At 52.2% G+C, this 21,231-nt stretch overlaps 2 protein-coding genes across 3 annotated transcripts in view; both read right to left on the bottom strand.

The window, feature by feature from the left end:
- Positions 1-6,918, bottom strand: part of KDM6B (lysine (K)-specific demethylase 6B) — a 27,421-nt gene extending 20,503 nt beyond the window's left edge. The window contains exons 1-2 of one of the 2 annotated variants that reach the window (XM_011958565.1): positions 6,908-6,918; positions 3,968-3,970 (exon numbers count right to left, since the gene is read on the bottom strand). The gene's annotated coding sequence lies outside the window, so the exon portion shown is untranslated. Of the gene's footprint in view, positions 1-1,232; positions 1,299-3,967; positions 3,971-6,907 lie in introns of those variants that run through there. The other variant, XM_011958566.1, reaches the window with a different exon arrangement.
- The window catches only part of DNAH2 (dynein, axonemal, heavy chain 2), a 124,488-nt gene continuing 105,116 nt past the window's right edge, over positions 1,860-21,231 (bottom strand). The window contains 23 exon segments of the mRNA XM_011958636.1: positions 1,860-2,190; positions 2,337-2,487; positions 2,624-2,698; positions 2,795-2,971; positions 3,771-3,885; positions 4,006-4,157; positions 4,236-4,464; positions 4,708-4,892; positions 5,061-5,252; positions 11,413-11,603; positions 11,836-12,019; positions 12,154-12,302; positions 12,503-12,689; positions 14,777-14,903; positions 16,740-16,939; positions 17,083-17,227; positions 17,370-17,503; positions 17,685-17,833; positions 18,047-18,197; positions 18,287-18,353; positions 18,426-18,574; positions 18,720-18,845; positions 19,398-19,562. Of these exon segments, the coding sequence (XP_011814026.1) occupies positions 2,036-2,190; positions 2,337-2,487; positions 2,624-2,698; positions 2,795-2,971; positions 3,771-3,885; positions 4,006-4,157; positions 4,236-4,464; positions 4,708-4,892; positions 5,061-5,252; positions 11,413-11,603; positions 11,836-12,019; positions 12,154-12,302; positions 12,503-12,689; positions 14,777-14,903; positions 16,740-16,939; positions 17,083-17,227; positions 17,370-17,503; positions 17,685-17,833; positions 18,047-18,197; positions 18,287-18,353; positions 18,426-18,574; positions 18,720-18,845; positions 19,398-19,562 (3,555 nt within the window). The 3' untranslated portion in view covers positions 1,860-2,035.

Here is a 21,231-nt window from a genome sequence, read left to right as displayed (position 1 = left end):
GGGAATCCGGCTCCCAATTCTCGCCCACCAGTTACTCTGGCAACAAGGCAAGCAACCCCGGGGAGGGAAGGGGAGCCGAGGTGAACGCTGCGCCTCGGTCCCTCCCACCTCCGGACAATCGCCGAGTCCCCTTCGGTCGCGGCGCAGCTCGCTGCCTCCCCGCTTTCCTCCCAGGGCTCTTCCTGTCCCGGGAACCAGGCGTCCTGCCCTCGACCTTCCCCACAGTCTTCTGGCCCTCCGCTCTCTCTAATCTCCCCGCCAAGTGTCATAGCATAAGCTGCAGCAAACAGGAAGCGAATCTACGTCGCTTAGCAACCGCCCTGCGTGCCCCCCTCCCCACTATTTACCCCTGCCCGGAGAGGTGGAGATTGAGAGAGTCCCCAGCCTCCTCCCCATCTTCTGCGCTGCGACCTCTTGCCCACAATTTCCTGTGAGGGGGCCCAGATGACAGGAAGTCAAGTGGGGGCCTCAGCCCACCTTTCCCTCGGACCGGGGCGGAGGGCTTCACTACTTTCACGGTCACATCCCCCACCCGCACTCCCAGCTGCCCTGGGTGCGCGTCTCGCCCTCGCCATCTTGTGGCTACGTTGGGAAGGTTCCGCACCGAGAAGCCGTGCGGGGCGCGCGAGGGCTCGGGAACGGCAGAGTGGGAGCAGAACTAGGGATGAGGAGGCTAGCGGGGCGAGACGGAGTGAAGGGGAGGCGCAGTGGGGGGAATGGGATGGGGGCGAAGGCTACCGCTGGGAGGCTCTCGGGGCCGCTGGTGGGAAGGTCAGGCTAAGGCTTCTACACCTTACCCGCGCAGAGAACTGGAGGGAGACTTAAAGTAGCCCTGGGACCGGGACACACCCAAGTCTGACCCATCTGACCTTACTGGGCCATGGCACTGGCCTGTCTGCAAACTCTGCCCTTTAGTCCTGCCCTTCAGTGAGGACCGCTGCGCCCCGCCCCGCCCTGGAGTCGGGAAGGGGAATCCCAGCCCAAGGGGAACGGGGAGTCCTTTCAGGCCCCTCTGGACATCTGGAACGTGAGACATCTGCCTCCCAGTTCTTCCTCCTTCCCTGCCGTACTCTCTTCTAGGGGACCCATGACCTTCGCCCCAGTCTTCCCAGTGCCCTTCCCAAGACCCAAACGTCCATCCCCAGCTCTACCCCTCCAGAGACTCAGGCGTCCTGCCCCGCTGCACCGGGAAGGTTTCCCTCTTTCCAGACGTCCTCGCGGCTCCCCGTTACCTGGTTCTGGGGGGGTCCCAGGTGTTCAGGCTCCCCAAGGTATCCCAGGGGGTCGAGCGGCCCCCCCTTCTCCCAGGCCGGGGCTGGGGGGGCCGCTCCGCCCAGTGGCGCAGTTGGATTTTCCAACACAAACACCCGCACCCCCGCTCCCCAGCCCCGCCCCCTTCTCGTGGTCCCGCCCCTCCTCACGCTCCAGTCCCCCTCTCCGGCTCCGCCCCGTCTTCTGCCGGTCCCGCTCGCCTCAGGACGGGTGCCGACTAGGATGCCGGGTGGGAGTAGTGGGTTCAGGGTGCAGTGTACGGGGTTCAGCCCTGATCCCTGCCTGACAAATCCCTACCCCATTTGGATCACGCGCCCTTCTAAGGTAAGCCCCGCCCCACCCACTGAAGTCCTGCCCAGAGACTTAAGCCACAGCCTCTTCAGGCGGCTCCGCCCTGCCCATTCGTTCAGGGCCACGCCTCCGTTCCTCTCCAGGCCGCCCCACCTCCCTCATTTCTTTCCCCGTCCAGTAGCACCTCCCCAGTAGCTCTGTCCTCTGTGAGGCTCGGGCTTCCTCTCTCCCCAGACCCTCACCATTGCATTGAGAGACTTAAGGCTTGTTGTCGCGGGTGTTTTACAGCACTGAGCTCCAATACAACTCTTTCACTTTTATGGCTAACACAGCTAGGTATTTCCAGGGCCACATCACACAAATTCGGCCAAGGTCAAAGTCTGAGTGAGGTCCCGCCTCAGTCCTAGGTGCAACATCAGTCTGAGCTCCTGGAGTCCCCGACCCTCTCTCAAGCCGAGAAGGGGAGGAGGTCTCAGCTGTCCAGGCTCATGAGTAGAGCAGCGCCCCTCTTGATCCAATGATCAGATGTCATGGCCCCAGACCGCAGGTCAATGCCGATGACAAAGGAGGCTCGGTCTGAGCTGCCTGCCCGGTTGGGATAGTAATAGCAGGGGCAGGAGTACATGCCTGGGGGAAAGGAGAGGAAGAGTCAGATCCTTGGAGCCTCTGGGAGAGCAGGGCAGGAGCGGGTGTGGGATGGGCTGGAGTAAAGAATGGGTTAGGTTCCAAACTAGGGACGGGGCAGGCAGGTCCTGCCTGGGGAGCTGTCCCACCCTTGGCGCTCTTCTTGCGGCTCTCTGCAGGCCGGAAGTGGATCGTGGGCATGAGGCAGACAAGCTGCATGGGCTCTGCCTCCACCAAGCAGGAGTTCTTCCGGTCCCAGCCAGCACCTTCCAGGTACAGGCCCCGGACCCAGACACCATCCTGGGGAGAAATGGGAGCAGGTCTGGGGGAAGCTAGACTTATGTTGGCGGCGCCCCTGGCCTACTCGCTCTCTCCTCCCTTTTCGTCCAATTATTTCCCATTTTTGCTCAGAGCTCCAAGCACAACTGGCTCCCACCTTGGGGGGATACACTAGGTTGCCATCATCCACAGTGGAAACGATAAACTCCCAGGAGAGGCTGTCCACTGAAACCTGGGGGTTGAAAGTGAGAATGAGGGAGGACCCGGAAGAGGAGAACACATACATGGCCCTAGCATACATCCCCCTCACACTTTGCGTATTGCTCACATTGTTTTGGCGAGCTGAAGACTGCAGCACAGCAGTGAGGAAGCCAGTGGGAAAGGTGAAACCAGACAACCAGAAGATCACAGGAGGCCGGGCCCGGCTGGCCCACAGCTCAAACTGCTCCACACGCATGGCCAAGTCCCGGGTCCAAGCAGCCAATGGCTTTTGTGAGGGGTATGCCTGGGGAAGGAGTGCGTGTGTATTCACTCATTTAGCCATGCATTTGAATCCATATTATTTATTTTGAGACAGAGTTTCACTCTTGTCATCCAGGCTGGAGTGCAGTAGTGCAATCTTGGCTCACTGCAACCTCCGCCTCCCAAGTTCAAGTGATTCTCCTGCCTCAGCCTCCCAAGTAGCTGGGATTACAGGCACCCACCACCACGCCTGACTAATTTTTGTATTTTTTAGTAGAGACGGGGTTTCACCATGTTGACCAGGCTGGTCTCAAACTCCGGAACTCTGGTGATCTGCCTGCCTCGGCCTCCCAAAGTGCTGAGATGGCAGGCGTGAGCCACTGCGCCCAGCCCAAATCCTTATTTTGAGCACCTGAAGCAGATATGAGAAGACTATGTGGTGTCAGCCCCTGTTCCCCAACTACAGGTGAACAAAACTCCAAAGCCGACTTCCAGGAAAGAGGCATACAATGACAGCTATTCATTAATAACAATGACTGCAGTAATATTAACCAGGTACCATTAACCAAACACCTACTGAGTGGTATGCACAGTACTGGGAATCTTTGAAACATCCTTAGAGAGGTTAGTAATTTGCCCTGAGTAAAAGTCTGTAAGTTAATAAATTGTAAGAAGTCAGTCAATGAATGGCAGAGCCAGGTTTCAACCTTGAACCTATCTAACTTCAAAGTTTAGGCTCCCTACAGTTTGCTGTATGCCCACCTAGAACCAGGAGATTGGGGGGCACAGGATTGAGAGGGGAGCTCATTGTTGGAGAAGGATCAACAATGGTATAATCTTGCCTTTCCCCAGAGTGGAGGAACATGGGCATCAAAGATGCAGTTGAAAATCTCTTCCAGGCTTGTAGACATGACAATGAGGCCCCGGATGCCTTTCTCTAGGTCTGTCAGTGAGAACCTGAGCAGGATGAGGTGGAGTGTTAGAGATGGGATGGGCCTGGGAACGTCATTCTAGCCAGAAGGCGAAGGCCTCTCCTCACCCCCTCCCATGTTCTGCAGAGTTCCCGATCTGTCTTACAGGATGGTCTGCATCAGTGTGTTGTATCTCTGGATCTCCTGCAGAAGGACCACATTGAGAGGGGAGGGGTCAAGAGCTAGCAGTTTTTGGGTCCCCTCATAGTCGATCATTTCAGGGATCTTCTGCTTCACATCAGCGGCCAACTCAAGGACCTGAGCAGGGAGGAGCTCTTGAGTGTAGCCCCCCCTTCTCCCCCCCCTCCACCCTGCCACAGGCCGGGCTCTTTTTACCTTCTCTTCCCGGGTCTGGCCTCCAGCCCTGGTGGGTGTAATCTGAGGTTGCAAGGAAAGCAAAGTATCAAAGAGGGTTCGTGCCTCAGTGATCTGAGAGGCCACATCAGCATTGGGGTGCTGGCCAAAGGCCTCAGGGGGGTCCATGCCAGGCAGTAAACTGATGTATTCCTTGTAAGAAGCCAGGCTCCCATCCTTGGGGATGAAATAAGTCTCCAGTGCTGACAACCTAGGGAGTCATAGCATAATTACTGCCACATTATGGGGACTCAGGCCTCAATGCCAGGCCAAGACCCCAAGCCTATGCATGTGCCATTTGTCCAGCCCCCTGCCCTGCTCCCCCTCCCAATCCCACAAACTCTGTCTTCTCCCAATCTCACGTCCTCTCCTCAAACATTTCCCTCACCCCTGATCCCGCCATCTGGCTGGCTTGTGACCTCTGGCTCCCTGCCCAGTGCCACCTCCCCCTCACCGGTAGAAGGGAGTTGATAGAGACTGGTCACAGAAGTAATCATTGATGTAGGTGGTCAGCAGGCGCCGGTCCCAGTCATCTGTGACATGTCCACCATAGTTGACGCCGGCAATGAGGTACTTAAGTGCATCCCAAGGTGTCTCCTCGTACTCATCCAGATAGAGGCTCAGCAAGTTCTCTGACACCTAGGCATGGTCCCAACCCAAGCCCCCATTCCCACAGAGTTATGGCAGGAAATCTGCCAATGGGGCCTCAACACAGGTTTTCTGTCCATGGATAGTCCCACAGGGGAGCCATGGGGTAGGAAGTATGAGGAGAGAGGGCTGGGATGAGGACCCCTGGCTAATACAAACCTCAAAGTCAGAGTCATTGAAGCCATAGATGATGTTCCAGCCAAGCTGCAGGAACTTTTTGCGTTCAAGTAATACAGAGTGGAAGAAACAGAGTGAAAACAGCAGCTTCTTGTATTTGGCAGGTTTGGAGCAGCGGGAAAACTGTGGTTCTGACATTAGTTGGTAAAGACGTGTCATGTTGGCCTTTAGGCCCTGGGGACAATGAAACACAGAGATGGGGTGACATGCATCATACTCAGACCTGCCACTGGCACCGCCATGTACAGTTGTGGAGGTTCTTCATTGCACAAAGGCACTGGCTGAAAGGGTGAGTGGAGGCTGAAATGCAGCCCTTGATCTACATGCCACAATCTGCATTCCTCCACAAGGCTGAGTGCCTTTCTCCAGTTCTCAGACAGGCACTATATGGGCTTCCGGCAGCCCTGCCTTCTTGTCCCACCACTTTTTTTTTTTTTTTTTTTTTTTGAGACAGAGTTTCGCTCTTGTTGCCCAGGCTGGAGTGCAATGGCGAGATCTCAGCTCCCTGCAACCTCCGCCTCCCGGGTTCAAGGGATTCTCCTGCCTCAGCCTCCGGAATAACTGTGATTACAGGCGCCGGCCACCATGCCTGGCCAATGTTTTGTATTTTTAGTAGAGACAGGGCTTCACTATGTTGACCAGGCTGGTCTCAAACTGCTGACCTCAAGCGATCCACCCGCCTCAGCCTCCCAAAGTGCTGGGATTACAGGTGTGAGCCACCGCACCCGGCCGTCCCACCACTTTTGATCCTCTCAGCCCTGATGTTCTCAGTGGTAGGTAGGGCTAGCACAATTTGGGGTGCCAGGAAATATGAACAAAGATAAATACATACACATGCAACTAACAAAAATGTACAGAATTGTGTGCAAAGGTTAGTGTAGATTGAAAAGCCCATAATATATCATCAAGGAGGGACAGTCTATGTGACTGGCATTATTAGGCTCCATGAGCAAGCTGGGATTTGAACTAAGCCTTCCAAATGGGAAAGATATGACTAGGCTTGAGAGGAGAGTGTTGCTTTCCTGGAGATGGAAAGAGTTGAATAGAGGCACTGAGGACAGAATAAAGTGAGAGGATGAGCCTGGCTGAAGTCAAGTGCAGGTGCTCAGGTGGGAAGAGGAGGGCCATGGATAGATGGAGATGCAGTAAGAATAATGGATGTCGGGCGCGGTGGCTCATGCCTGTAATCCCAGCACTTTGGGAGGCCGAGGTGGGCAGATCACAAGGTCAGGAGTTTGAGACCAGCCTGGCCAATATGGTAAAACCCCTCTCTACTAAAAATACAAAAATTAGCTAGGCGTGGTGACGCACACCTGTAGTCCCAGCTGCTTGGGAGGCTGAGGTAGAAGAATTGCTTGAACCCAGGAGGCAGAGGTTTCAGTGAACTGAGATCATGCCACTGCACTCCAGCCTGGGCTACAGAGCGAGACTCTGTCTCAGAAAAAAAAAATTAAAAAAAAAGATGAATGTTTGAGCCATTTGGACTTGATTCAACGGGCATCATGGAGCCACTCTCTATCTTGAGTAGGACAGCGATCTGTTCAAACAGCATTTTAAAAAGACTTACCCATAACTGACAGAATGGAATAGTGATAAATTTGAGGAATACTGGATAGCAGTAACAAATATAATATGTGACTTTTTTAAAAATGCCATTTATGACATCAAGATATGTCAAGTACCCAGAAATAAATCCAATTAAAATGTATGATTATTTATGGAGAAAGTCACAGAATTTTAGGCCAGGCATGGTGGCTCACACCTGTAATCTCAGCACTTTGGGAGGCCAAGATGGGAGGATCACTTGAGCCTCGGAGTTTGAGACCAACCTGGGCAACATAACAAGACTCTGTCTCTATTTAAAGAAAAAAGACCCAGCACTTTGGGAGGCCGAGACGGGCGGATCACGAGGTCAGGAGATCGAGACCATCCTGGCTAACATGGTGAAACCCCGTCTCTACTAAAAAAAAAAAATACAAAAAATTAGCCAGGCGAGGTGGTGGGCGCCTGTAGTCCCAGCTACTCGGGAGGCTGAGGCGAGAGAATGGCATAAACCCGGGAGGCGGAGCTTGCAGTGAGCTGAGATCCGGCCACTGCACTCCAGCCTGGGCGACAGAGCGAGACTCCGTCCCAAAAAAAGAAAAAAAAAAAAGAACATTACAGAATTTTATTAAAATAAAGAATAAATGGAGGCTGGGAACAGTGGCTCATGCCACCTGCAATCCCACTGTGCTATGATTGTACCACTGCACTTCAACCTGGGCTATAAAGCAAGACCTCTCTAAAAAAAAAAAGAGGAAAAAAATGAATAAATGGAGAGATATACTTACAGATTAGGAGCTTCATTGTCCTAAGGATGTCAATTTTCCCCAAATTGATCAATATAATTTTTTTTTGTAGAACAAACGAATTCTAAAACTTATATTGGAAAATAAAAGGTCAAGAATAGCCTGAAGAAGAATAAGGTAAGAAACTGTGCCTTACCAGCTATCAAGAATTATTATAAAACTATATGGTAATTAAGACTAAAATATATCAGCACGGCACTGTGGGTTACACCTGTAATCCCAACAGTTTGGGAGGCTGAAGCGGAGGACAGCTTAAGCCCAGGAGTCCAAGACCAGCCTGGCCAACATGGTGAAACTCAGTCTCTACAAAAAAAATAAAATATTAGCCAGAGTGGTGGCACACACCTGTAAGGTGCGGGTGGGAGGATTGCTAGAGCCTGGGAGGCGGAGGTTGCAGTGAGCCAAGATGGTGCCAGTGCACTCCAGTCTGGGCCACAGAGCGAGACTCCATCCCAAACAAACAAACAAAAAAAGACTAAAGTATTGATTCCAGGATAAAACAATTTGACCAATGAACAGAATAAAGGACCCCGAAACCCACACATATATGGAAACATGATTGAAGGCTGAGCAGGCACTACGGATCAGAAAGATGCTTTCGTAGTATTTGAGAAATGGTACTGGGAGAATTGGTTATCCAGGTAGAAATAAATAAAATTGGCTGGGCACAGTGGCTGATGCCTGTAATGCCAACACTTTGGAAGGCTGAGGCGGTTGGATCACCTGAGGTCAGAAGTTCGAGACCAGCCTGGTCAACATGGTGAAACCCCGTCTGTACAAAAAATAACGAAATTAGCTGGGCAGGGTGGCAGGTGCCTGTAATCTCAGCTACTCCGGAGACAGAGGCAAGATAATCACTTGAACCCCGGAGGCGGAGATTGCCGTGAGCTGAGATTGCACCACTGCACTCCAGCCTGAGTGACAGAGCAAGACTCTGTCTCAAAAAAAAGCAAAACAAAACAAAAACAAAAGCAAATTGGACCTCTACCTGATACTACATCACAAAAGTGAATTCCAAGTGATTAAAAACTTAAATGTGAAAGTCAAATTATAAATTTTTTGGAAGGCAAGTATAGGAGAGTACTTTTACAGTCTTAAAGTAAGCAAGGATTTCTTGAACAAGACAAAGGAGCACAAACCATTTAAAAAAGGAAAGATAGCTAAATTCAACCTCATAAAAATTAAGAATTATCTTCACCAAAAAACAGCATAAAAGAGAAGAGACAAACCACAAAACACATGACTGACAAAGGATTAGGATCTAGAATATATGAAGAATTACAAAATGCGAAGAACATCATGAATGAATGTCAACACATAATGTTGAATGAAAAAAGCAAGTTGCAGAGAAACATACATAGCAATGGTTGCATTAGCAATACAAACGATAAAGCATTATGATAAAGAATCTCTAACTCCAGAGAAAAAGAAAAAAATTATAAAGAAAATGACAAATATAAGATTCAGAAGAGTGGTTTTCTCTGAGTAGAGAGAGAAAGTGATGAGACTGGGAAGAGGCACACCAGGACTTCAAAGAAAATGCTGGGATTTTTCTTTCTTAAAAGGATGATGGGCTGGGCGCGGTGGCTCACACCTGTAATCCCAGCACTTCGGAAGGTTGAGAGGGGTGGATCGCCTGAGGTCAGGAGTTCGAGACCAGCCTGGCCAACATGATGAAACTCCATCTCTACTAAAAATACAAAAATTAGCCAGGTGTGGTGGTGTGCACCTGTAATCCCAGCTACTCGGAGGCTGAGGCAGGAGAATCGCTTGAATCTGGGAGGCAGCTATTTCAGTGAGCAGAGATGGCGCCACTACACTCCAGCCTGGGTGACAGAGCGAGACTCCATCTCAAAAAAAAAAAAAAAAAAAGGATGATGGGCACACAGATATTCATGGAATCACGATCCTTTATAACTTGCATAAATTTTGTAAATCTTCTTTTGTATCTACTTACTAGCTAGCTTTTAAAAAAAGACTGGATAGCAGGAAGTGACCCAGGAATATACTCCAGGACTATATCCCAAACTGGCAACTGGTGGCTGTGAATACAGAGACTTTCTTTTTGGAGTAAAACTCAGGCCGGGGCCGGGCGCGGTGGCTCACGCCTGTAATCCCTGTAATCCCAGCACTTTGGGAAGCCAAGGCGGGTGGATCACCTGAGGTCAGGAGTTCGAGACCAGCCTGGCCAACATGGCGAAACCCTGTCTCTACTAAATATGGAAAAATTAGCAGGGCGTAGTGGCGCACACCTGAGACAGGAGAATTTCTTGAACATGGAAGGCAGAACCCAGGCTGCAGTGCAATGGCACAATCTCGGCTCCCTGCAACCTCCACTTCTAGCTGGGATTATCATACCTGAACTCCATATCTCACCTTCCTGGGCTTAAGTGATCCACCTGTTTCAGCCTCCCCAAATGCTGGGATTACAGGTGTAAGCCACCACACCCGGCCTGAGCCACCATGCGTGGCCAAGACTCTTTCTAAAAATACATCCTGTCTCTAAACACAATCACATTCTGAGTCTTGGGGGTTGAGATAAAAAAGAGTGTGAAACGAATGTGCTGTTGTGGTGCTGGTGTGCCAAGAAGTGCTTTGTAATCTGATGGCAGTTCAGAGTTGGAACTGACTTTGGTGCTGGTGCCAGAGATGGGATTAGAGTTGAAATAATGAAAAGGACAATTTCACCGGGCGCAGTGGCTCACGCCTGTAATCCCAGCACTTTGGGAGGCCGAGGCGGGCGGATCACGAGGTCAGGAGATCAAGACCATCCTGGCTAACACGGTGAAATTCCATCTCTACTAAAAATACAAAAAAGTAGCCGGGCGTGGTGGCGGGCGCCTGTAATCCCAGCTACTTGGGAGGCTGAGGCAGGAGAATGGCATGAACCTGGGAAGCGGAGCTTGCAGTGAGCTGAGATCGGGCCACTGCACTCCAGTCCGGGTGATAGAGTGAGACTCAATCTCAAAAACAAAAAGAAAAAAAGAAAGGAAAGGACAGTTTCTCCAACAACTTGTGAAAGGAGAAAATATAGAATGAGAAATATTGGGCTAGGACTGAGGGTCCCTCCCCTCTTTGGCCCTCTGCTCTTAGTCCTTAGGTCAAGGAGTAAGTATTGCAATCTGGCCACAGGCAGAGGAAAAAGAAACACAGAAGTAATAAATGATATGTCAGAAGACAGTGGGGAAAGCAGGAGCGATGTGTCAGGGAGCCAGGGAAAGGGACAGTCAACTGTGGCAGCTGCCCCAAGTGGCCAAGGGGATTAAGAATGATAAAAGGCACCCATGCGTGATTCAAACAGCTCTTATCTGTTGAGGATGATACATACTGGTCTATGTGCTTTTCACAGGGTGAGCGAAAAGGATTTTGATCTTGACTAAGAGCAATGAAAAGCTACTAAAATAGTTTAGGGTGAGTGGGTGAAGCGCAGTGACACGGCAGGTTTTAGAGGGTGGTGATGATTGCATTTGGTGATGAGCTTGTGATACTGGAGATAAAAATTTCAGTAGAGTTGGAGGAAAGGAAGGGCAAAGAGGCAGGAAGTGTGACATTCGGAAGAGAATGTAAGGAAATGGTGGGAGGCAGGAAGGTTCTGAGGTATAAAAGAATGAATTGGAGACCCAACTACCCAAACTCTGGCTCTGGAATACTTATTTACTCTTTCCGTATCTCAGTTTCCTATCTTTAAAATGGGGGTAACAGTATTCACCTTACACGATGTGTATGTGCACGCACGCATATTAAACGAGTTAATAAACGTAAGAAACTTAGAACAGTGCCTGGCACATGATAATCCCTCAAGAAATGTTAGATATTACTATTGTGTTCTAGGAGTTTGGCACAAACAGAAGAGGAATGAGGTGGAAATTTTTGAGGACAATCAAATCAAAGCATGTTGTTGTTAGGTTGAGCCCTCTCTCTGGTGCTGGCAGGAGGTAAGGTAGACCAGATGACCCTGCTGATGCTCTTTGTCTATGACCACATACCTTTGGTGGCTCTGTGGTCATCTTGATGCTGGCCTGCAAGATTGAGATAGGGAAGTCTGGGTGGGGGCTGGAGCTGAGCCAGAGGCGGAAGGATGGATGAGGGTCCTCCACCTGCAGCTGCTCCACCAGCTTGTCCAGATTAGGCATCCAAGACAGTGACAGGTGGCAGTTTGCCAGGAACACCCAATGTCCTGCAAGGAGATGCCAGGGTCAGTGGGAATCATTTCCTAAGCCCTGCCTGTCCTCATGCTTTCCACCTGGTATTGGGGCGGGGGTGCTAGGGGGGCCGAACACTCAGATCTGCCACTTCTGGGACCCTCTGTAGAAGTGGGAGGTACAGGGACAGTAGTATATTTGAGGTTGGCAGTTCTAAGGACAAGGACTGGGCTGAAGATGGGGGTGAAAGAAAGGATGGACACCAACCCTGAGTAACACCCTCTCGGAGGAGTCGGGCAGCGGTAGGGGCCTGGCCCTGGCCCAGGGACAGGGCATGGAAGCGCTGGGCCATGCCTGTGTGCTCTGCCAGCTGGAGCAGGGCACTGGTGGGGTCCACACCAGGGGACAGGATGAACACGAGTGGGGATCGTGGGGTTGAATCCTCCATCACCTGCCAGAAGCACAGGTATAGCATCAGGCAGAAGGCCACATGCCTGAAGTAGGAGAGAGAGATGCAGGAGACTGAAACAGAGGAAGGCAGGAAAGACCCAGGGGCCGTGGAGACAAGGAAGCTGAGCCACCGACCAACTTCATATTCAGCACAGGCGGCTCGATGAAGCGGGAACCAAGGTTGGTGACGATGAAGGAGGTCACGCAGAAGGCCACGCGGTCCTGGCGCAGGGAGCGGACGATCAGCATCCGTTGCATTTCATTGCAGGCATTTTCCCACTCACCTGGGGACGAGGTGAGTCATTGCAGGGAGAGGGAGTGAGTCCGGAAGAGCGGGGAATCCAGACAACAGGGCACCTGCCGGGAATGTGCTCTGGGCCAGGACCCCGGCACCAGCTGGGAGAGGGGATGGAGGACAATGGGAAGGGCAGGCACACGGCTGAATGGAGGGAAGGAGAAAGAGTGGGGTACAGATGCCTGGTACCTGGCAGCATTGCCTTCTCCGGGGCAGCACTGGTATACCACAGGTGCCAGTCACGAGGGTACTGCTCAAAGGAGTTCATGAGTCCGTGGAAGTTGGTCAGTTTGTCTAGCTCTGTGATGTTATCCCAGTAGGCATCTGCAAGCCAGCTAGTGCATGGGTTGTCCATTTGGCCCTCCCGATCCAGGACCTGGTGGGAGAGGGGGAAAAAAAGGGATTGACTTGGGAATACTTCAAAAGAAGAGTGATCTTTTTCTCCTCTCTCTCTCTCTCTGTTTCTCTCTCTCTCGGTGGGAAAGCCAAAATGGAGGGTTTTTTGTTTTGTTTTGTTTTTCGTTGTTTTTTTTTTTTTTGAGATGGAGTCTCGTTCTTGTCACCTAGGCCAGAGTGCAATGGCGCAATCTCGGCTCACTGCAACCTCTGACCCCCAGGTTCAAGCTATTCGCCTGCCTCAGGCTCCGGAATAGCTGAGATTACAGGTGCACAACATCACACCCAGCTAATTATTGTATTTTTAGTACAGATGGGGTTTCACCGTGCTGACCAGGCTGGTCTTGAACTCCTGATCTCAGGTGACCCACCCTCCTCGGCCTCCCAAAGTGCTGGGGTTACAGGTGTGAGCCACTGCGCCCGGCCCAAAATGGGTTTTGTATGAGAGTGAAGAGATGAATACAGGGATCCTGGGGAATAAACGTGAGGGTCTAGGACTCAGACCCTGCCCTTAGCCCTCACAGTTCAAATTTAGGAGGCTGGCGCCCTCTGCTGGTTGCCTGGTAATAATGTCTCCAACCTAATGACTTCTTGGTAGCCTCGCCTTCACGCAAGCACAAACTGTTTACTCATTCATTCGCTCACTCGCTTATTCATTCTTCTTAACAAACATTTATTGTTTGCCAACTATGCATTTTAATCATTGGGATGCATTACTGAGCAAAATGGAAAATATCTCTGCCCTTGGGGATTTTGTTTTCTAATATGGGATTGTGAACTCATGGGCAGATTATGAACCAAAAACGTAACAAATAAGTAAATTATCTAGTATAGCAAAGATGGCAGTGCTATGGAAAAATAGGATACTCTGAGGAGGGTAAGGGAGACTGGTTGTGTTGAGGTGGAGTTTGAAGTATAAAAAGATCAAGGTCGCATTGAGGTGAGGTTTGAAGGAGATGAGAGACGGCCAGGTGCACACGCCGGGCAGTAGGCTTCCAGCAGAAGGCACAGCCATGCGAAGGCCCCGAGGTGAGACGTGCCAGGGGGGTCGCAGAGGGCAATGAGGCCTGCGTGGCTGGAGTGGAGTGGGGGCTGTGTGGTGGGAGGTGGCGCCTGCCATGGGGAGCCAGTCACAATGGCATCCACTTTAAAAGGACCTCTCAGGCCGGGCAAAGTGGTTCACACCTATAATCCCAGCACTTTGGGAGGCTGAGGTGGGAGGATCACTTGAGCCCAGGAGTTCAAGATCAGCCTAGGCAACATGGTGGGACGCCGCCTCTACAAAAACTACAAAAATTAGCCAGGCGTGGTGGCACAGGCCTGTAGTCCCAGCTATTCCAGAGGCTAAGGTGGGAGGATGGCTTGAGCCCGGGAGGTCGAGGCTGCAGTGAGCCAAGATCACTGCCCCTGCAGTCCAGCCTGAGTGACAGAGTGTGACTTCTCTGGTTGCTGTGTTGAGAGTTTGGCATGAGAGGTGGGAAGTGAAGGTGGGAAAAGTAAAGAAAATGTTGTCTAGGAGGGCGGGAGAGTGCAGCATGATTGTCCAGAAGCCTTAAGGGCCTCCTTGGGGTTCATGATCATGGACTTAGAGCGAGTTCAGCCACTGTGGATGTGTTCTTCTCCGGCCGTGTTCAGCGCACGGGCCATGCAGGGACAGAGGGGCAGAGGAGCTGGATCTAGCCAGAGTGATAGATGCGACAGAGAGAGGAGGAAAACGGGGGTTGAGGAGCCTGTGGGGGAGAGATTGTGAGGGCGACCATGGAACTCAGGCTGGGGAAGGAGTGCCTTGAAAGGCAGTAAAAAAGTGGCAAAATCAGGCCAATCTGTGGGTCACAGGTGAGACATGCCACAAAGCCCAGCCTGTGCTGAGGGCAAGGGGGCGCATAGCAAGTCACCTCCACAGCCCCAGGGAGCTCACCATGCACCTGATGCTGGCCTGGATTTTCTCAGCTCACTCACTGATGCCGTGGGCCTGACCCTCTGGGTCTGGAGTCCTTGACACACTTGACCTTGACCATCCCCAACCTTGACCATCCCACCCTGGGATGTGCTCTCTGCCCAACTCACCACACCCCCACGTAGGAAGAAGTTGTATTCATCCATGTTGAGCTTGCCAGAAGTCTCCAATATTTTGGCACACATATGAAAACTGAATAGTAGTTTGTGGCGTTCAAAAAGGGTACGGCAGGTGTACCTGGGAGAAAGGCAGAGAGGAGGGAGAGGCAGGATGGAATGGGGGCTGATGCTCCACACGAATGCTAGCATCCTACTATCACACAGCCTCACACAGAGGACCTCACCAGCCTCTGATCCTAACCTGGAAACAGCCAAGGACTCAGGGGCCTAGAGATAATAATTTCCCAGAGTTCACTTATTATTATTATTATTACTTTTTGAGACTGAGTTTCACTCTTGTCACCCAGGCTGGAGTGCAATGGCACGATCTCGGCTCACTGCAACCTCCGCCTCCCAGGTTCAAGCAATTCTCCTGCCTCACCCTCCCAAGTAGCTGGGATTACAGGTGTCCATCACCACGCCTGGCTAATTTTTGTATTTTTAGTAGAGACAGGGTTTCACCATGTTGGCCAGGCTGGTCTTGAACTCCTGACCTCAGGTGATCCGCCCACCTCAGCCTCCCAAAGTGCTGGGATTACAGGAGTGAGCCAATGTGCCCGGCCATTCACTTATAATTAGTCATTCAGTTCCATTAAAAAAACAGAACATTCATTATTCCCCTACTATCTTGCCAGGCACTCTGCTAGGTCCTGAAGACACAAAGATGAATAAGCTGCAGTCTCGGAGAGGACAGAGAAGCTATTGGTTATGATGTCCCTGCCTGCTGGACTCAGGGGAAGTTTCCGAGAGGAGCTGCTCCAAGGTGCAGCAGAGTTTTCCGGTGACATGGGAGAGGCAGAGAGGTCACAGCATCAGCAAAAGCACAAGATGGGCACAGCATGCAGGGCAGTCAGGGATGCTCAGGCACCCAGTGCAAGGTGGGAAAGGTGAGGCTGAGGCAAGAGAAGGCCAGGTCATGAGGGCTTTCGTGAGCCACCGGGATCAAGCAACCAACCACTGGCAGTCAGACCCGGGAAGCAGCATGGTCGGGTTTGCTCAGGTGGGCAACGCAGGAGGGTAGGTTGAGAGGGAGTGGGTAGAGGCAGGAGGACCTCTAGGAGACCATTGTGCAACTCAGAAAAAAGGATCACCAGGGCCAGAACTAAAGTACAGCCAAGCAGTGGGAAGATGGGGAGGGAACAGTTTGCAGAAATATTCATGAACAAAACCTGGTGACTGCTTTGAAAGGGAAGAGTCAAAGATAGCTCCCAGTTTTTGCCAGGCATGGTGGCTCACGCCTGTAATCCCAACACTGTGGGAGACCATGGCAGGAGGATCCCTTGAGCTCAGGAGTTGGAAACAAGCCAGGGCAACATAGGGAGACCCTCTCTGTACAAATAAAAATTATAAAAAATAAAGGATAACTCCCCATTTCTGGCTTGGGTGACTGGGTCGTGGGCGTTGGTGACATCCAAGGATGAGGACTCTGAAGAGGGAAGAGAATGAGTTGGATCTGAGGCGAGTTGAGCTTGAAGGGTCTGTGGGATGTCAGGGTAGAGAAGTCCAGTTCCTTGCTGCTCAAATGTGATCCACAGACCAGGAGCAGTGGCAGCCCCTGGGAGCTTGCTGGAGTTGCAGAACCCCAGGCCCCTCCCCAGACCTGCCAAATCCCAACTGGTATTTTCACAAGATTGCCAGCGTGCTACCTGCCCGTTAACATTTGGGCAGTGCTGGTATCACCAACAGTTGTGTAGACAAGTCCAGTGCTCAAGGGAGGGCTACAGACAGAAGATGGGGAATCGTCGGCCCACAGGTGATGGTTAAGCCATGGGAGCCAGGAGCTACCAGGAGGACGTGTGCCGAGGGACAGCGGCAGGCTGAGAGCCACGGCGTGGGAAAGCATGAAGGCGCAGTGGCCAGAAGAACCACGGCCACTCGGCCTCCGGACTGGGGCATACTGGGGGCACCCTCAGACCTGTAGACAGCGTAGGTGTGGTAGTCGTTCAGGTAGTCAATGCGGTCCTCCAGCTTATTGCTGCGGTGGCTCTTGTCAATGCTGAGGATGAAGAGGCTGATGTAGGCATCCAGTGAGAACTGGTACATGGGGTCGATGCAGCCCATATCATTGAGCACGAAGAACAGGATCGATGCCCGCTGGGCACACGGGCGGTAAGCCTGCCAGCAGGGGAGTGGAATCAGGGCCACCGAGAGACATGGCAGGGAGCAGGGGCTCAGGGAAGGAGGGGTCTCGAGCCGTCATGATGGAGTTGCATCTTAGATGGCTGGCGGGAGGCAGGGCTGGAGGGCCAGGAGCTTACCTCCCGGGCCAAGTCAATGTTGATCTCTGTGGTCTCACTGGTCTCCAGCTGTTCAGTCACCTCTGTGGCCGTGATCTTGGAGGTCTGTAGTGTGTTCACCAGCTGCACGTCATCCAGCAGGGAGCCGGTAGCCTCATTCAGCAGCCTAGGGGGAGGCCCAGAGGCACATGGAGCAAGGGATTAGGGGGACCAGGCTCCCTGGGATGCTGTCGTGCCTGGGGTAGACTGGGTGGAGGCTGGCTGGGAGTAGACCTGTGGGGCGGTGGGAGGGGGAGGCAGGGCCTCACCGCAGGATCTCATCCTCCAGCTCCTTGAGCTTCCTCTTGCCAGCCGCGATGTTGATGACCAGTGAGTCCTTCTGCTCCTCCAGCTCAGGCCGCTCCTTCCTCACCACAATGCCCAGCAGCTGGGCCTCCAGGCCCTGGGGCATCAGCACTCGCAGTGAGGGGCTCTCACCCCTTTGACCTTCACCTTCCTCATCCCTTTCCACCTCGAAAGACCCCTCATCCTCAGCTGCCCAACACAAGCTTATCCCTTTTCTCAATCCTTCCCAACTCTTCCTGCTTCACCCTAGCTCAATCTGGACCTCAGCCTGCACCCACCTGTTCTTTAACGGCAAAGTTAACGATGGTGGTCTTGGCTGAGGTCTCTGGGCTGTAGTGGGGGTTGGAGAGCTTGGTGGTGATGTAGAAACGGAAACTGGCATTGTATTCCACCTCCTTATCGCCAATGCGCATCAACAGCCGACCACCTGCCTCCACGGAAGGGTCAGGGGCAAGGACTCCATGTGACGGGTACCAGCTAACCCGTCCCCCACCGGCGTCCAGGGGCAGTGACTTGGCCTGTCCTAAGGCCCCAGCCCAGGGCTGTCTGAACGGAGGGACAGGTAAGAACAGGACAGTCAGACAGCCAGTCCTTCCCTCCCTAGCATCCCACTCAGCTGGTCTTGGGGACTTGTCCTAACCGATTCGGGCTACAGATTTGTTGAGCACGGGGTTGAGTGTGGGGTCCAGATATTCCTGCACATTCTGAAGGAGCACAGGGTATCCAAACTGAATGGCGTTTTCTAGGATTCGCAGGTAATCACTCATCTGCAGGTCAATGATCTTCAGGCCCTAGAGAGCAAGGGGGAAGGTGAAGGAACACTGCGGGAGAGGTGGGGCCTCAGGAAGAGGGGGACTAATCCGGCCCCCCAGCCTCACACCTGGCCTCCCTCCATGTTCTTAATCCATTTCAGGGCCTGGGCCTGAGGGTCGATCATCAGCGCCCACCTGGAGGGGAAGTACAGGTCAGAGGCGAGGCCGTCTCTCCCGTGCCGCCCCCACGCCCAGCAGCACCCTGACCTGTTGCCTCGGGTGACGATGATGCCGTTCTCCGTGGAGAAGGCGTCTGAGGGCAAGCCTTGGATGTTCCAGTCCCGGACTTTGGTAGGATTGGACAGGAAGTTATCAATGGCAAAGGAAGGGGAGCAAGGAACCTGAAGCTCCCAGATCTGAGGAGAGAAAAGCCCCAAGCTTTAACTTGAAGAGCTGAGCCCAGCAGCCCCTGCGTCTTCACGGTATCTCTTAATATTTCCAGAGGTCCTGCCCCCAGCCCTGGTTTCAGAGCTCGCTTATCATACCTGAGCCCCATCTCACCTTCCGGATCCAGATTTGGTTGACAATCTCATCCCGGTAGTTGGTCAGGAAGGGTCCCATGTAGGACAGGAAGGCAGCTGCCAGGAGACAGTCCCCCACCAGGTAGCCCAGGTCCTCCTCCAGACCCTGGCGGACAGGAGGGAGGGTAAGCCTGCCTGGGCCCCGGCACTCTGGGAGACTCTTGGAATGCTATTGAAGGCACGCTCCTCTGGACACCGTCTAGTTCAAAGAGGTTCTTTCCTTCCCCTAAACCTTTGCGTCCTGACAACTCTAGCCTGGTTCTAATTACTTTCGAGTTCTCTATCTCTAATGGCAATGTTTACATTCTGGTGATGAGGCCCAACCCTTTTGCGAAGCCAGGAGCTCACTGAGGGCAGAAACAAGATGTGCCATGTCTGTTTTCTCTCTGGTCGGTGGGCTACATCGAGTCCTTGTGTGTGCTTCACAGCCCTATCCAAACACTGAAGCAGATCCCTAATGGTGCAAAAAGCCTTTCCTTCCATTACTCTCACCAAAAGTGTGCAGGGGGAGGGGAAGAGCTCCCACACCTCAGTTCTTAGAGTTCCCTGTACCCAGGTGTCCCGGTTTTCCCTGACTGCCCCTCAAGCTAAAAGGGATGGGTCTCTTGGAAGTGGTGAGCAGAGGGAAGGGACACCAGGTGGTATTAGTCGATCTCACCTGGACTGTCTCCTCCCATCTGGCCTTCTCGCCTGCCAACCCCGACACCAGCATCCCGGCTCGCTCCAGCTTCAGCTCCATCTCTTCAGACTTCTTGCGAAGCTCCTCCTTCTGTGCCAGCTTCTCGTCGTACTGTTTCTTCAACATCTCCAGTTTCTCAGCTACCTGGGAGAGATTGGAGTGTAGCGCATCAAGCACAGGGCTTGCAGCCAGATGGTTCTCGTTCGCATCACGACTCTGCCATTTTGTAGCTTTGTTAAATTGATCTCTTTGAGCCTCAGTTCCCTCATGTTGTAAAAGAATACCTACCCTATAGGGTTGTCGTGAAGAGTAAATTGAGATAAAATACATGTGATGAGGTGAATTTTCTTCCCCTTCCTTCCACCACCCTTTCCTAGAAACCAGAAACTACTTGGTAGTTTCTGGGTAGCTGGGTAGGGGGCAGAGATCTCTTAAAGCATAATAAAACCACACAAGAGGCAGGTGGCTCACGCCTGTAATCCCAGCACTTTAGGAGGCCGAGGCAGGTGGATCACCTGAAGTTGGGAGTTCGACACTAGCCTGATCCACATGGAGAAACCCCGTCTCTACTAAAAATACAAAATTAGCTGGGTGTGGTGGCGCATGCCTGTAGTCCCAGCTACTCGGGAGACTGAGGCAGGAGAATCGCTTGAACCCGGGAGGCAGAGGTTGGGGTGAGCCGAGATCGTGCCATTGCACTTCAGCCTGGGCAATAAGAGTGAAACTCTGTCTCAAAACCAACAAACAACCACACAAGATAGATTGGCAAGTGAAGTCCAAACAGCACATAAATGACTGCCACTCCATGCCAGAGGCCATACCTAAGGTGGAACCTTGAAAAAGGCAGAAAAAGGGAGAAATGAACCCAAGAGCTGTTAGAGGGAGACTCCATTCGAGACAAAGGGCTGGCTGGGTGTGGTGGCTCATGCCTGTAATCCCAATACTTTGGCAAGCCAAGGCAGAAGGATCACTTGAGACCAGGAGCTTGAGACCAGCCTGGGCGACATGGTGAGACCCCCACCTCTATTCAAAAATAGAAAATAAGAACAAAAATAAAAAGACAAAGGACCAAGTCCAAGGTCCCACACTAGAGATGGAGGCCTGGGCAGAGCTTTGTATACTAAAGAAACCCCTCTCAAGTCATTGCCACCTGTGGACTCTGTTGAGGTTGGAATGAATATATATATACATTCACTGAAATCTGAAGGAGAGAACTGATAGAGCCTTGTCCCAAGATCCTGTATATGTGTATGATCCTGTATGTATATCTGACCGGCCAACAGCAGTTGTGCCTGGATACAGACTGTATCACTGTCCTCTTCATCATGAGGAATATGGGGTGGGGGGGTTACACATAGCATTTACATGATACATGTTCCCTTTCCTGCTGCCACCTCACTGGGAAAGGCAGCCCACAATCGTGGAAATAGTTCCACTACTAGAAAGTAGAAGTAGCTCTGCTTTAACTGAGTGATTCTGGTAAGTTTCAACCTTTCGGAGCCTTGCCAGGGTTGCTGTGGGTAAGGGTGATGTGGGCTGTGGCATGGTGTGAGGCACACAGCAAGCAAGCCCTACCTGGCCCAAGCACTTGGAAATGGGAGAGACCACTCTCCAAAAAATAGTCTTTAAAACAACATGGAGGGCCAGGTGCGATGGCTCACGCCTGTAATCCCAGCACTTTGGGAGGCCAAGGCAGGCAGATCACGAGGTCAGGAGTTCGAGACCACCCTGACCACTATGGTGAAACCCCATCTCTACTAAAAATACAAAAATTAGCCAGGCATGGTGGCGGGCGCCTGTAGTCCCAGCTACT

This window comes from Colobus angolensis, unplaced genomic scaffold, assembly GCF_000951035.1.
Source record: "Colobus angolensis palliatus isolate OR3802 unplaced genomic scaffold, Cang.pa_1.0 Scaffold47, whole genome shotgun sequence".
Classification (NCBI taxonomy): domain Eukaryota; kingdom Metazoa; phylum Chordata; class Mammalia; order Primates; family Cercopithecidae; genus Colobus; species Colobus angolensis.
The sequence above is the reverse complement of the archived record's forward strand: the minus strand, read 5'-3'. Positions and strand labels throughout refer to the sequence as shown.